The sequence below is a fragment of the Lipophrys pholis genome (genome assembly GCF_963383615.2).
Source record: "Lipophrys pholis genome assembly, chromosome: 9".
NCBI lineage: Eukaryota > Metazoa > Chordata > Actinopteri > Blenniiformes > Blenniidae > Lipophrys > Lipophrys pholis.
This window is the reverse complement of record NC_137639.1, coordinates 30,861,916-30,877,981: the sequence shown is the minus strand read 5'-3', so window position 1 is coordinate 30,877,981 and position 16,066 is coordinate 30,861,916. Positions and strand designations below refer to the sequence as shown.

The window sequence follows — 16,066 nt, the reverse complement described above, 5'->3', positions numbered from 1 at the left end:
TAAACTGACGGTTTAACCTTTTCACTGCTTCACTCTGACAGACTCCTCCAGAGAGATGACGTTTTCCTGTAAGACATCGATGCTTTAAATCTGTTTTCCACTAAATAAACAACCATTATAGTTTTTAACAAACGAGTTACCAAACATGCTAACGGCCCCTTCCCGTCAGCTAGCTTGTTAGCTTTGTGATTCATGAAGAAGAAATGACCAACTCCTCCTCTTACGGTCATTAAATTTAAAACCTCACAAAAGAACATTTTTCTAGAAAATAATCTAATAATCTTGGCAAGTTAGTTAGCATGCGCGAGCGAGCGAGCGTCCGCTCGTTACATCTCATAATGGCCTGTTAGCTTGTTTGCTATCAAAATGCTAAATTTGAGTGTCAAATAAAAGATGCAGAAGTTCTCAGTCGTCATACATCTTTACCGTTCAACAAACATGAAACAATAAAGCTTGTCTATTTCAGTAAAGCATTTGGTTTGAGCTATGGTTGTTTTAAAGTACAAATTAATATATAATATAATATAACATAACATAACATAATATAATATAATATAATATAATATAACATAATATAATATAATAGTAAGTAAGTAAAATAAAGGGTGGCTTGACTTCACTAAAACAGCATTAGCAGCTAAAAACAATGTGAGCAGCTTTAGCATTTAGCACAGCCTTAGCAGCACAATACAGACAGAGACAGACACTGTGTGTGTGTGTGTGTGTGTGTGTGTGTGTGTGTGTGTGTGTGTGTGTGTGTGTGTGTGTGTGTGTGTGTGTAAAGCCAATGCTAATGCTAACAGTTACTGTTCGATTTACTGGAACGTTTTCATATTATGCTAATGCTAGCTTCTGCTTAGTTTGATGGGATTATATTCTGCTAATGCTAATGCTAGCAGGGCTTGCTGTTCCTCTGATGCTCGTATTGCAGACTTCTTGTTTTTCTGTTATGCTAATGCTAGCACTGCTAAGTTTGGTTTACCTCAATGAAATTTTTTTCTAACCAGTGCTAATGCTAGCCGTGCAGCTTTTTATGACATTAAAAGTGGTGTTGAGGAGAACAGACAGATTCCCTCCACTGACAACAACAACAACAACAACAACAAAAACACAAACCGCCGTCGTCGTCTTGACAGGAAAAACACGCTGAGAACACGTTAGCATTTGGACGCGGGAATGTCGGGAGACGTCGACTTAGCCCAGAATCACTTGTGAGGAAGTGCCGAGTGGCGCGGGGATTCATTATGAAACGTCGTGGAGACGAGGGAGCGTCTCACCGGTGAAGTGTCTCTGGGAGAAGAGGTGCTGGATGAAGTGCGTGTCGGAGGAGAACAGCAGGTCGTGGAGTTTGTCGACGCTCATCCGGACCGCCGCGTTGATGTGCAGCCGCCCGTTGAGGTTGGAGCAGAAGGACTCCACCTCGCCTGGAGGAGGAAACACCCTCAGTACCTCTTACTCAGAAGAGCTTCTAAAATGTCTTAAAGGACAAAACATAACCGAGTACAACCATCAACGTTTCCCATATATTTAGCTGCTGAAGCGCTAGAAAAGAATGGCAGGAAACAAAATGTGCAAAAGAACTAAAAGTGAACAGCTAAAAAATGAAATTAAAAAGGACTAAAATGACTTAAAACATTTTTTGGGGGGAAATGACTAATAAAACTGCACAATACAAGTGCAGTTGCTGAAACGTGTAAAACGCAGTTTTTCCAATGAGATGAAGTACGAGATCATAACAGATTATAATGAGATGAAATCTGAGAAGAATGAGATTATAAATGATAATAGGATAATGACTGACTCTCTTCCTGTGTGTCAGACGAGTTGCTGGGGTCGGTGGGCAGCTCGTCGTTGTTGGCGATGTCTGTAGACGATAGGTTTCCCAGGCTGGTGGCGGGCGGAGGCGGCAGCGTGTGATTGGCCAGCTCCGGCGGGCTGTCCCCGCCCTCTTCCAGACTCTGAGGGAAACAAGGAGTGAGTCAGAGGTTGGGGGTGGGGGTGGGGGTGGGGGCTTCTTGATGGAGGAAGATGATGATGGTGATGACGAGGAGTGTTACTCACGAAGGAGGCAGTGGCTGAGTTGGGGGCGGAGCCAGACGCGCTGGGGGGCAGCGAACTGTGCGAGCAAGGGGGGCTGGGGTCCAGGGGGTCGGAGCTGAGACTGCGGCCCGACGGCATGTCGATGGGCAGGCAGGAGGCGGAGGGCGGCGGCGAGGAGCCGGGCGGGCTGCAGGGCAGCAGCAGGGGAGGAGGGGGGGAACTGCCCGAGGAGGGGGCAGAAACCGAGCTGAGCTCCAGCAGGTCAGACACACACACTGACTCGTCTCCTGGCCTGGGGGGGCAACGGGGGCAAATACAAGGAGTCAACGTCACGGACACATGTTACTGTGTGTGTGTGTGTGTGTTACTGTGTGTGTGTGTTACTGTGTGTGTTACTGTGTGTTACTTTGTTTGCGTGTGTTACCGTGTGTGTATGTGTGCGTTACTGTGTGTGTGTGTTACTGTGTGTGTTACTGTGTGTGATTTACCGTGTATGTATGTTTGTGTTACTTTGTGTGTGTGTTACTGTGTGTGTGTGTGTTACTGTGTGTGTGTGTTAGTGTGTGTGTGTGTGTTACTGTGTGTGTTACTGTGTGTTACTTTGTTTGCGTGTGTTACCGTGTGTGTATGTGTGCGTTACTGTGTGTGTGTGTTACTGTGTGTGTGTGCGTTACTGTGTGTGTGTGTTATTGTGTGTGTATGTGTGCGTTACTGTGTGTGTGTGTGTGTGTGTTATTGTGTGTGTATGTGTGCGTTACTGTGTGTGTCACGGTGTCACTATGATGTTTGAATAAATAAATAAATGGACTAACTTATATAGCGACTTGTCGCTGACAGCAGCCCCAAAGCTCATCACATTCACACACCTTTGGAGGCTGCAAGGCGCTGTCACCCCAATGGGGGCAGTTTTGGGCTTTTGCCCAAGGACACTTGAACGAATGAATGAACGAACGACAGTCAGAATCACGTCAGGCTGAAACACTCACAGTAAGCCGTTCATGTGTTCGGCCGTGGGGGAAACATAGTCGTCGTCTTCGCTGGTGAGTCCGAGCTCGGTGCCGTAACACTGGTGCACGATGTGCCACAGCTCTCTGGGGGACAGAGACTGAGACACACACACACACACACACACACACAGACACAGACACAGACACAGACACAGACACAGACACAGACACAGACACACACACACACACACACACACACACACACACACACACACACACACACACACACACACACACACACACACACACACACACACACACACACACACACACACACACACACACACACACACACACACACACACACACACACACACACAGAGGATTAGGATGCAGTTACCGGAGCAGCCTTTCCACCGTCTACACGGCCTCGGAGACAGATGGTTTTCTAAAAGTTACACTTCGGGAGACATTCTCAAAAAGTTGCATTGTCAATGTCTGTGAGCTCTGTTGTCGTGGAAACGGAACCCAAAACACTACCTACATTTATATTTTCACCTCCTGTTGTTCTCTGAACCTGCTCTTAACGTCCTGAGGACAGCAGGGGGCGCCACAGTGAGTTGACGTCAGAAGTGATATAACTACACTTTGTATGTAGAAAAAGCAAAGAAGGGGGAAGGTTCTTGGACTTTCGCTTTACTGAGTTGGTTTCCATCACTTCCTTTCCCCCGTGTGTTTTTGAGTTGTATTTTCAGAGTGGCTTCGTTCCTGAACCCAAGATTATTTATCTTTTGGTGTTGACGGGACTGAAAGGGCCATTTCTTAATTTACTCATTCTTAGTATTTAACTTATTTCATTGTTTGTTTTGGGCTTTTTCTTATTTCATTTAGTCAAAATAAGTATTTTGTAAAATCTTCTCAAAACCTAAAAAAAAAAAAAAAAGTCACATTAGGGAAAACCAGCTGTGTCAGCATTAGTCTATTTTAATTGTCCACTGTATTGTTGTATAATGTATTTTAGTATTTTAGGAATCCAGGTGTTGAATCTGAATTGTTGATGATGTTGCTGATTTTACTTTAGGTTATATTCATAATGTGTATTGTAATGTATTCCTGCTCATTGTGTTTCCTGTATAACGAGTTCCATAAGATTTTAAATATCTGTCGGAAAGCAGGTGTTACATTTTAATGGTTCCTGCTGATGTTCTATATTTCTAGTGTATGTTATATTTATAAATATGTACTAGTATGTTGTGTGTCTGCAGATGGAAACTGGCTACGGCTAAAATCTGGTACGAAGCATGTTTTCTTTAAGATTAATGTTTTTGTACGTGGTCCCTGAAAAATAACATAAAAAAAATAAATTATAACATTTAGGCCCCCCACCCCCCAAAAAACATTTTTTTTTTAAATTTCTTTTAAATACTATACACTAATACACTATTTTCTTGGTAGTTTGATTTGATTGGAGCTGTTTGGGGGCCGGTTTTGGCCGCGAGCCTCACGTTCTCATATTTGACACCCCTGCAGAAACATCAAGAGGATTCAAGAACCCCCCCCAGATTCACTGCTCTACAACTTCCATTGCTCAGGTGTGCTCCTAATGTGAGCCAGCAGGGGGCGTACCTTATCCAACAGTGCGTTCTGCCACAGGCGGAAGAGCATCATGAAGCTGCGATCCCTCGCTCCGAACGAGGTGAAGAAATGCTTGAGGGGCAGAGAGGAGGAGACGATGTGATCTGCACTCTGTGTTTACACCTCAAATAAAGCCTGACAGAGACGCTTCCACAGAGGAGCAGATTTATTCTATCAACTCGGCTTCACGTCCAAACAGAGCGACTGGCCCGGGGTCGGGCATCAGCCTCAGATGTGTTGGATCGGCTCCAGACTGTTCCTCTCTCCTGAATCACAACGTTTCTCCTTGGAAGTTCACTCTGACTCTGGTGGCCACGCCCACTCCCGGGCGCCGCGCGGAGACTGACCTTGTCACTGTCGGTGCAGATCTGGATGGCGTTGGGGATGAGCTTGGCCGTCTTCTCTTTGGTCATGGAGGTGACGTCCTTCAGCAGGATGGTGATCTGAACACAACACACCAGTGAGAAGGACCGTGTGTGTGTGTGTGTGTGTGTGTGTGTGTGTGTGTGTGTGTGTGTGTGTGTGTGTGTGTGTGTGTGTAACTCACCGCGGTCTCCCAGCGGAAGATGTTGCTATAGAAACAGAGCCAGTTCTCAGACAGGTAGAGGCGTCCCTGAAGCAGGATGTCCTTCTGGAGAGCGCACGAGTAATCTAGAGGAACAAACGAAGCTGGGGTCAAATTACAGGGGGACGCCATCAACTCCCGACCACGCTCAATGAATGTGAACAATTCTGTAACTGGATCCATTGTCAAATCAGATCATAATATAATATTATTAGATTAAATCATTGCTGTTATTTCAATACTTTGCTCAGTGACGTCTCAGTGTATCTGTTAATCCCAGAGCCAGTCTGAGCTGGTATAGTGCAGATTATAGAGCATCTTCCTCCTCTAACATCCAGTTTATACAGCATCTTCCTCCTCTAACATCCAGTTTATAGAGCATCTTCCTCCTCTAACATCCAGCGTATAGAGCATCTTCCTCCTCTAACATCCAGATTATAGAGCATCTTCCTCCTCTAACATCCACCTTATAGAGCATCTTCCCCTCTAACACCCAGCTTATAGAGCATCTCCCTCCTCTAACATCCAGCTTATAGAGCATCTCCCTCCTCTAACATCCAGATTATAGAGCATCTTCCTCCTCTAACATCCACCTTATAGAGCATCTTCCCCGCTAACATCCAGCTTATAGAGCATCTTCCTCCTCTAACATCCACCTTATAGAGCATCTTCCTCCTCTAACATCCAGATTATAAAGCATCTTCCTCCTCTAACATCCATCTTATAGAGCATCTTCCTCCTCTAACATCCACCTTATAGAGCATCTTCCCCTCTAACATCCAGCTTACAGAGCATCTTCCTCCTCTAACATCCAGATTATAAAGCATCTTCCCCCTCTAACATCCACCTTATAGAGTATCTTCCCCTCTAACATCCAGTTTATAGAGCATCTTCCTCCTCTAACATCCAGATTATAAAGCATCTTCCCCCTCTAACATCCACTTTATAGAGCATCTTCCCCTCTAACATCCAGCTTATAGAGCATCTTCCTCCTCTAACATCCAGCTTATAGAGCATCTTCCTCCTCTAATATCCAGATTATAGAGCATCTTCCTCCTCTAATATCCAGATTATAGAGCATCTTCCTCCTCTGAACTTCATGTGTTTTCTGTATTTTGTGTTGTTTTGCGTCACTCACCCACGATGAGTCGCTCCGTGTCAGGAAGCTTCTTAAAGAGTTTCCGGAAGTCCTCGTTCCTCTGTTTGTAGGTGGGACTGAGGACCTGAGTGAGGACAGGGACCGGGACGAGACAGGAAGGGACTCAGAGTTGTTCTCCAACGCTTCACAGGTTTTAGTTCTTATATAAACTGACAGTCTCTTACTCACATTGTACCAGCTCTGCATCTTCTGTAGGAGGAGAGAAACAAAGTGTAAAGGAAGGAAAAGAAGTGTGTGTGTGTGTGTGTGTGTGTGTGTGTTCAAGCTGCCTGTTATGTGAGCACATACAGTGAGAACAAACAGCAACATGTCAGAAACAACTGACGCAGTTTCCGTTACTCATCTGAGTCAAACTGATGATTACTGACTCAACTCTGTGTGTGTGTGTGTGTGTGTGTGTGTGTGTGTGTGTGTGTGTGTGTGTGTGTGTACCTTGGCATTGCGGCTGAAGTGGCGAGAAGCGAGTGGGTAGGCAGACGAGAGGGAGGAAGCAGAAGGGATGGAGGGTAGGGGGCTGTCTGCACCTCCTCCTCCTCCTCCACCTCCTCCTCCTCCTGAACCGCTCTTCTCTCCTCCTCCTCCTCCTCCTCCTCCTCCTCCGCCCCCCTCGCCCTCGCTGGCTCTCCCCCCCCCCAGCACCCTGCGCCGCAGGGAGGGGGAGCTGCCAGGGGTGCTCCGTGGAGAGTTACTGGCCGTACTGGAACGAGACAGAAGGGGAGAGAGGCGGGGGGTTCAGGGAACACTTCACTGCTGTAAATTTGAGCGTGCGATGCCGTTAATGTCACGTTAGAGAAGAACGCTGCAGGAAGGCCGTGTGAGGCCGCCGCCGCCGCCGCCATCAGCTCAGCTGAGGACTTCAAAGCTGCTTACCAGCGTCCAATCAGAGTAGAGCCCACCAACAGCAGACCACCAGGTCAGGACCTGTCCACTTCAATCTTCCTCTAGGGGGGGTCTCATCAAGGCATCAGATCTTTCTAGACTTTAGTCAGCTGCTCCACTTTCATCGGGTTCTCCAGAGTCGCCACCGTGGACTCTGAGGCCCCCGTTTACTCCACAACCATTTCAAGTGAAAACACAAAACCGTTGTCACACTTTGCGTGTCCGTTTTCAAGACATCGCTGCTCGGAGACACTGAAAACACAACTTTTTAGAGATCGGCTGCCATGGTGGAACTTTTGGAAAACGGTCCGACTCTGTAGTTGTGTAGACGGGTAAAAAACGACACTATGAAGATGCTCAGGCTCAGTCCTGGGTAGATATCTGGTGGGAACGCTGCTACTGCGCACCACGGCCATAGTAACTATACATGCGCAGTAGATGCACAATAAGAACAATGTTTCCTCCAGAGTGTCATGACTTCCTGTCCAAAACAATGTGGTTTTCATGTGGGTCCACTAGTGGGTGCTGTTGTTGGTTCTAGTAATGAAAGCACACATGCAGCAGAGAACAATGAGCTCTAAACATGAACACTGGGAGAACATGGGCATTCTAGTGGACAGACCACCAAGTTGGATCGTTATTATGGTGACTTTCAAAATAAAAGTACCAAGTACCAGGACAATATGGACAGGGAGTCATGACACCAAGGAGGAAACTTTGTTCTGATTGGCTCTACTGAGCATGTGCAGAACTACAGTTACTACCAAGTACGCGCGGTAGCAGAGCGCTCACCATCTACTCTGCGACGGAGCCTGATGTTTTTCTAAAAAGTTCCACCTTGGGGAGCCACTTCTGGCGGCTCGGAGCAACACTGTGATATAAACTGACCCGAAACAAAATGTTTGCATTTTCACTTGAAATTATTGCGATGTAAACAGACCCATCAAGATTCCTCTCACTGTCTCATGTACTCATTAAAGATTAAATACATTTCACCACCCAAAACTGTAATAAACACCAGACCAGAGCTGGGAGTATTTTCATCCAGATCAGTTATTTTACTGAAAGATTAGTCAAATTAAACTGGAGGAATTTAAAGAGTCACACTGAAAAACAAGGTGGTAAATAGACTTAAATATGAGTTAATTCACAAAGTACACAAAACTGAAATATTGAGAACTTTGTGATATTTCAAAATCACAAGTGGAAGGGTTTTATTAAATACTAATAAAAGTACACAAACACATGTTTATGGTCATAAACACAGGTTGTAGCTCAGATAGATAGATAGATAGATAGATAGATAGATAGATAGATAGATAGATAGATAGATAGATAGATAGATAGATAGATAGATAGATAGATAGATAGATAGATAGATAGATAGATAGATAGATAGATAGATAGATAGATAGATGATGGGAAAAGCAATTCTTTCACGTCTAACTTCAAACATACAAAAATTTTAATTTTCATATTGTTTTTCCCCGTCATTACTAAATTGGCCATTTATAAACCTATATGAATGAATGAATGAATGAATGAATAGCTTTAACATCATCACACATGGGGGCATGATGAAAGTATAACCAGCTGCCACATGATGGTGAATTGATAACAAGCTAGATTAAAAAAAAAACAAGTAAATCCAATGCACATATAAAGAAAGACTATATTGAAAATTACAACCTCGAGTGCCACCCTGTTACTGCTTTCAGTTCAGCAGTCTGATGGAAAGAAGCCGTTTCTCGGTCTGTTTCTTCTACATTGTAATGATCCAAGTCTCTTCTTCTCTGAGGGCAGCGGGATTCATCCATTCATTCATTCATAATTACACAATATCTGAAGTTATATTTTAAGGATGAATGTTTTTGATTTTACTCGAACAGTACCAGGAAGGGGGGGGGGTCGACAGGCAGTATGGACACACACACACACACACACACACACACACACACACACACACACACACGCGCACGCGCACACACGCACGCACGCACGCACACACACACACACACAGCAGTGATTAGGTTAAAGCAGCTGAAGCTTCTGACACTAGAACCGCGTCTGTTGCGTGAAAAACCCCGCACCACGGCTCGACCCGCACACAACAACACTACGGCCGCCACGCAGGGCACGAGGCCGATCCCCGCTCATCCGTTCATCCATCCATCCGTCGGTGCTCTTACTCGAACATGTCATGAGGCGTTCAGGTTCCAGAAAGAAGAGCGACGCTGCGCGGCGCTGCGGGCTGAAAGACGACGCCAAGCGGCCGGACTCACGGACGGACGCTCCTCGGCCCCGGTCCGCGGCTCTCCGCCTCAAAACGAGCTCATCCTCCCCGCCGAGCCGCCGCTCCGCGATACGCTCCCATCACACCCCCCGCCCCGCTGCACCTACTCCGGTACCGGTACCGGACTGACCCGCTGCTGCCTGTGCCGAATGCAGGACCCGGGGACGGGCAGCCGCTCTGCGCCCATCCGTAATCCGTGTGCAGGGAGGAGGAGGGAGGGAGGGGGGAGGAGGAGGAGGAGGAGGAGGGAAGAGGAGGGAGGGGGGAGCGAGGAGGGAGGAGGGAGGGAGGAGGAGGAGACCGTCTTTTCTCCAAAGACTCAAACTGAGCAGTTCCATCTCATTCTCTCCACAGAACCAAAACGAACCTCTCTCTCTCCCTGTCAATCTTTTGTTTCCCGTTCAGGCACCATAAAAAGGACTCAAAAACGATGTCGTGTGCCAGGCCTATAGATGGCGCTGTAATGCTGCCACAGAAATATAGCAAAACTGGAGAAGAAGAAGAAGATGCATGCTCCATGCATGAAAAAAAATCCTCTTATTGAACAAATCCACTATGTGTCCTTATTAAAGCAGCTTCTGCAGCGCCACCTGGAGCAGGTAGTCCGCCATGTTGTTGTTGTTAAATGACATCACAGAGAGGGAGGCGGGGTTATAGGTCGAGAGGCGGGGCCGTGACCGTTGTTTAAATATGCATCTTGTCCGGTCACAAGTCAAAGCCAAGGCAGCATTTTCTAATTTCTCCACTCTGGAACCAGTTTTCAAATTGACAAGTTTTCAGGCTCCAAAAACGCCCCATCGTGAGCAGGGGCGACTGGTCATCAGGGGCAGGTGGGGCTGAGCGCTACCTGGTGTCAACAGAAAGAACTGCATGTAAAGTATGCTATTAATTCTTTAAGATTATCTACAATATTTTCTTGTCTGTGAATAAAACTTCCTCTTATAGAGCACTTAATGACTGTGTGAGGACAGAACTCCCTGGTTACTGGTCTCCTCTTGTGGTTTCAGGTTGTTTCCTCCTGATCCACACTGATGGTGCATTAATGTAGCTCGCCCCTCTCTCACCATGCAGCGTGTATTGCATTAATGCAGCTCGCCCCTCTCTCACCATGCAGTGTGTATTGCATTAGTGTAGCTCGCCCCTCTCTCACCATGCAGCGTGTATTGCATTAGTGGAGCTTGCCCCTCCCTCACCATGCAGTGTGTATTGCATTAGTGTAGCTCGCCCCTCTCTCACCATGCAGTGTGTATTGCATGCAGTAAAGTGTTCATGCTCAGGCTGTGGCTCCATTCATTCCATTTTTGATGCCTGGTGGAGCTTGAAGCCCGAAGCCCCACTAAAAAAGTGATTCAGATGCTCTGAGCTGATTGGCTGGCTCTGATAGAGGCGGAGCTTCACAGAACCGGAGAGAGTCGTCACAAATACCAGCTTGTTAGCAGCTAAAGCAAACAAACAGTTAAGAATCTAAATTAATTAGATTGATTATCTCCGAGTACAGTGTGACAACGCTTCTTCAGAATCTCATAAAGTTGCATCTTTACCGTTGGTCGGGTGGCAGAGCGGCCGTCTGTGAAACATAACGATCTGGTTCAAACCCCATCATTGATATATTTTTGTTTCTTGAATATTTAAGTTTTTTTGATCGGCTGTTATCAAGGCTCAACATTATTACGGGATCAACGCCGATATGGTTGTTATAATGTTGTCGCTCAAAGGTTGTGCACACTCTTTACTTTGGAATTCAGTGGTGTCACTAAACCTGAAATAAAATCTTGCCCCACCAAGTATTTACATCCAGAAACGCTGCTGGTTGTGAGGATGATTGGAGAAAAACCATGGTTACATGAAATGGCGTTGTTGTGTGGGCGGGGCCTCAGTTTTCTTATCATTTTTTACAGAACACATTAAAAGGAACAAGCACCAGACTCATCAGCTTGTGATAAGCTCAACGGCTCGCTGCACCCTGCTCGCTGCTGTAATACCACTTTGAACCAGCAGGTGGTGCAGCAAGTTGCTCTTTCCAGCGTTCGGTCCAAGAATCTGACAGATGACAAGCAGTAGCTTAAACTGATCACCTGGAGGCCTTTCAGTTAGCCTTAGCATTAGCAGGGAGCTCACTAGGCTTAATGTTAGCTTTAGTCGTAGCAGAGCTCTGTCCTGCTCCCACTAGCTAAGTTTGCACACTGTTAGCTTGAGCATTAGCAGCAGCTGGCTCACTCTCATTCAGGAACTCTTAGCCTACTGTTAGCATTGTTCGCACGATGCAGCAGTGCTGTACCACTGATCTGGTAATGAACTCACTATGAACTTCAGCATTAACATTTCAAGCAGCTGGTTTTTCTTTTGTTGCTAGCTCCATTATCCATCAGTATTAAACTTCACTACGCCACTATTAGCATTAGAATTAGCCAAACTTGCGTTCTCTCTCCGTCCAGCTCATACAGCCAACTGATAGCATTAGCATTATCCAAAGCTGTTGTCTTCTCTGTTACTATTTCACCAACGCTTCTTCCGGATGCCTCTTACATCAGTCTTCCTCACAGAGAGATGAAGGATATTTCACTGCAAGAGTAGCTGCTAAGTGAGTTAGCATTAGCTTTGCCGGGAGGTGCCATTGTCCATTTATTGTGCCGAGTCGAAACAATCGAACGTCTTTAGATTGAACACTGCTGATTCAACACATTTCACTGAAGTTTTGGATGCTTCCAACAAAGTGAATCCTGGTTTCTCAGTGCTCGACTGCCTGCAGTGCCTCCACCTGGCCCGAGTCCAGAGCCCACCCAATCCCTCCACCCTCAATCTGCCTGCTCATTTCTCTGGATTAGAGTCCACATTATAATCCAGCCTGGCCTGTGCCGGGCCTCGTCGCCATCATTCTGCCTAATCTGCTTTCCTGAGGTTCACCGACGGCCTCTGAAAGCGTTGCAGGTCCACAGAAGAGAAGAGGGGAAAGCCGTGGCCTCTGGGTGCTGCTTCAACAGCGACTCAATACAGGAGAGCAGAAACCAGCAGTGCAACAGTTAATGATGAGCAGAGTTTAAAAAAAAAAACTGCACAGTCCAAGTTAATCGTCACCTCTTGTGTTTTTCTTAAGAGTGAAGCCTTCGTCTCTCGGCTGAGAGCTGCACATGAGGAGAGGAGGAGGAACTATGACGGCAGCTCTACGTCTCTCAAATCATCCTGAGAGCGAGAAAACGTATCAAAGTACACAACGTTTATTAAATGATCACATCAGTTTCTATCCTCAAACAAAAGGAAACAGTATCCTTCATCCGATGTTAGAGGAGGAAGATGCTCTATAATCTGGGTGTTAGAGGAGGAAGATGCTCTATAATATGATGTTAGTTCTATGCAGACTTGTGAATTTTTGAAAAGAAGCATCTCAGTGGAAAGACGCTAATGCTAACCAAAGGTACTGTGGAAGCAGGCTAATGCTAATTATAGTGGGACATGTCGCATTAGTTCGGGATTAATGAAGCTCGTCCTCTTATGGAATAGTAGCAGCTGCCCTTTGTTGTTTAACTCTATGATAATGCTAACCATGGTCTCAGTGAGTAGAAGACGTAATGACAACATGATACTAATGCTAACCATGTTAGCATTAGCAGAGCCGCTAATGCTAAAGCCAAACATGTTCTCAATGAGTAGAAGACCCACTGAGAACATGATGCTAATGCTGACCGCCTTAGCATTAACAGCTAATGCTGAACATCCCGTGAACACACTGCAGGCCGCACATGAAATGACACAACAACACCGCCACCGCCACGAGATCTTTACAGCTCGTTCAGTCTGCATATTTCTGAAGCTAAACATCTGATAGCGCGGCCGTTATAGGGTCAGTCTACAGAGGAGCTGAGGGATTAGAAGATGCTCTGCAGGTCGAGCCAGATTCCTCATGTAAAAACATTCAGACCCTCACACACGTTTTGGAAGCTAATTTAAGCTCTGGTAAAATCGACTAAAATCAGTAAAATGGGTCATTTTAGAAATGATAAGATATATAGCAGTATAAGAGACAAGATCTGATAAGTGAACAATAGAAGAGCTCAGATAATTTAGTCTGCTTAAAAAAAGAAAAAAAAAACTTCAGCTGTGAAAACTAAAATAACTAAAAGGCTATGATGTGATTGGCTGAGATAATTTAAGCTCTGATGTAACATAACATAATGCCACTACTGATGAAGTTAATACTTCTGTGCATGTGCCTTTGTAAATAGTTCTGCACATTTGGTTCTTGTTGAGAGTTTTTTTATGTCCAGTTGGAGCTGGTCTTGGTTCTGGTCCCGTTAGAGCTGGTCCTGGTTCTGGTCCCATTAGAGCTGGTCCTGGTTCTGGTCTTGGTAGAGCTGGTTCTGGTCCCGTTAGCGCGGGTTCTGCTCCTGTTAGCGCGGGTTCCTGCCGTGCAGATTACCTGCCAGCAGGTGAAGTTCAGGTCGGTGCCCTCGGCTGACCCGTCTCAGTCTCTGATGGGGAGATTTTCCGCGGTGGTATAAGGAAAACACTTGTTGTGAATCTGCCGGAGTGTCTGACTAACCAAACCCGCCGTGACGACCCGACAGAACACTTTTCAACAAAATCTCATCACAGCGGTTCAAGCAGATTCATGAGAAGTGCTTCTCTTTTAGTGACTCATCCCCTGCTGCAGGTGAACATGACGCTAATGCTAAATAGCACTAAAACACAGAGTCAGACAGCTGACGATTGATCCAAGTTAAAACACACACACATAAAAATGTATTAATCTAAATGTACATAACGTCTCAGTGTGACGCCGCGCGGTAGCACGGCGTAGCAAAGCTTCGGACACTGAAATGTTCGGGTCAAATCTGGTTTTCTCCTTTTAATGTGTAACTAAGCTGAAACCCTCAGAGTTTGCTCACAACACCAACTCCAAAACACGGAACCGACTCCATCCACGTGAAAACAAACACTTTTCAGACGAGTGTAAGCAAATTGAGAGTTGTAACTACAAACAATAAAGTGAATAAAACATTATTTGCATGTTAACCTGACAAAGTGCAGCCCGACCCGAAGGCAAAAGCTCATCTACAGGAGGAAAATATACTTCCTCAATTTTAAATATGAATGTTCCCCGAACGCCTCCTGAGACAGTGATGAGCTGCTGCTGGAACCAGCCAAGCTAAACGTTTCCTGTCAGCAGAAACTCATTTCGTCCACAGGTCGTTATCTGAAGACCATTTAGCCAGAACTGAACACTTCAACACACAGAACTGTCACCAATGTTTTATGGACTCAACCACAAGCTGAAGAAAATGTCAAGAAGGGACCCACACTTCCTCTGAGGCCACACACACAGGATGCTAATGCTAACTGTCACCAGAAACGAAGTACATCCGGTCAGAATGGAAGAAAACACAAGATGTTCAACACATTCAGGGGCGTTTGTGTGATGTCAATGAGGTTTAGTCCTGGTGCAGTCAAGTGACTGTTGAATGAAATGACTATTAGCCACGACTGATGATGGAGAAACTGTGTGTGTGTGTGTGTGTGTGTGTGTGTGTGTGTGTGTGTGTGTGTGTGTGTGTGTGCGCGTCCCAGCTGTTCACATGGAGAGTCGCCCTCTGCGTGCCCTCTACGGCCCGCCGCAGAGCTACACACCGCCTTCTCTCATTGGACGACCGTGACATCATTGGGTGAGAGCCTGCTCTCGTTGGCTGGCCGTGATGTCATCGCTCAGAGGCAGGATTAGAGGCGTGGTGGCCCCACCCCCCCACCCCTCTGCGCTCTGGGTTTTGTCCTCGGCTCTCTTTGTTTACACTCCATATGAGGCTCGTTCTCAGAGCTCGTGTGGAGAGTAAAGGGTTAAAATCAACAGTTCTGTAGGAGTGAACCATTATAGTATATATATAGTTATATTAACTCCGGTTTCATTCCAGAATAGAGGAAGACATGTGATGTTTGGAAGAAAAACACACCAAGTGCAGTGGTGCATTCGAGAGTGACTGATAAAAGTCCAAAATGCACAGGATGGACTGTCACTGGTAAACTGGAACATTTCTGACAAGCCAATGTGACAACACGCCAACATTTGTGTATCTACAGGATAAATACCTTTTTTCATGTTTCTATTTTAAAACCTTTATTAGCCTAGTGAACCCTGCTATTTAGCTACAGAGCAACGGCCTCTATTAATAATACTGATTTAGAAGCTCACTTAAGATGTGTTAGTTTTATTTTGCGGTGATGAATGTTGAATTCAACCATAAATCTGTCTTAAAGCTTTTTACTGTGAGCACAGACGGCAAGGAGAGTCTGTCAAGTGCAGGAAAGGTCCGTCTCAGTCGATGCAAATTAGCTGAGGTTTGTCTTTCTATTTGTGTTTTAATGGAGTTTAAGGACTGAGACGGACAAATATAGTGCTGACTGAGAGGACGCTCTGTTCTGAGCCACTGCTCTGCAGTGCAGTCGTCAATACCAAGAACGCCCCGGGTTAGAGAACCATTCATCTGCAGGCTTTTCTTCAATATCCAGCACAAGTAGAGAGACGGCTTGGACGCCTCTCAGCTACAGTAATACACTTTTAT

The 16,066-nt window shown here is 45.8% G+C and overlaps 1 protein-coding gene across 2 annotated transcripts in view; it reads right to left on the bottom strand.

Moving 5' to 3' along the window:
- gramd1a (GRAM domain containing 1A) overlaps window positions 1-16,066 on the bottom strand; it is a 28,650-nt gene that overhangs the window by 4,946 nt on the left and 7,638 nt on the right. For both annotated transcript variants that reach the window (XM_080472209.1, XM_080472210.1), the window contains exons 2-11: window positions 6,779-7,043; window positions 6,515-6,535; window positions 6,326-6,410; window positions 5,170-5,273; window positions 4,970-5,065; window positions 4,614-4,694; window positions 3,027-3,145; window positions 2,062-2,332; window positions 1,802-1,958; window positions 1,278-1,424 (exon numbers count right to left, since the gene is read on the bottom strand). In XM_080472209.1, coding sequence (XP_080328335.1) covers window positions 1,278-1,424; window positions 1,802-1,958; window positions 2,062-2,332; window positions 3,027-3,145; window positions 4,614-4,694; window positions 4,970-5,065; window positions 5,170-5,273; window positions 6,326-6,410; window positions 6,515-6,535; window positions 6,779-7,043 — 1,346 coding nt within the window. The remainder of the gene's footprint in view (window positions 1-1,277; window positions 1,425-1,801; window positions 1,959-2,061; window positions 2,333-3,026; window positions 3,146-4,613; window positions 4,695-4,969; window positions 5,066-5,169; window positions 5,274-6,325; window positions 6,411-6,514; window positions 6,536-6,778; window positions 7,044-16,066) is intronic.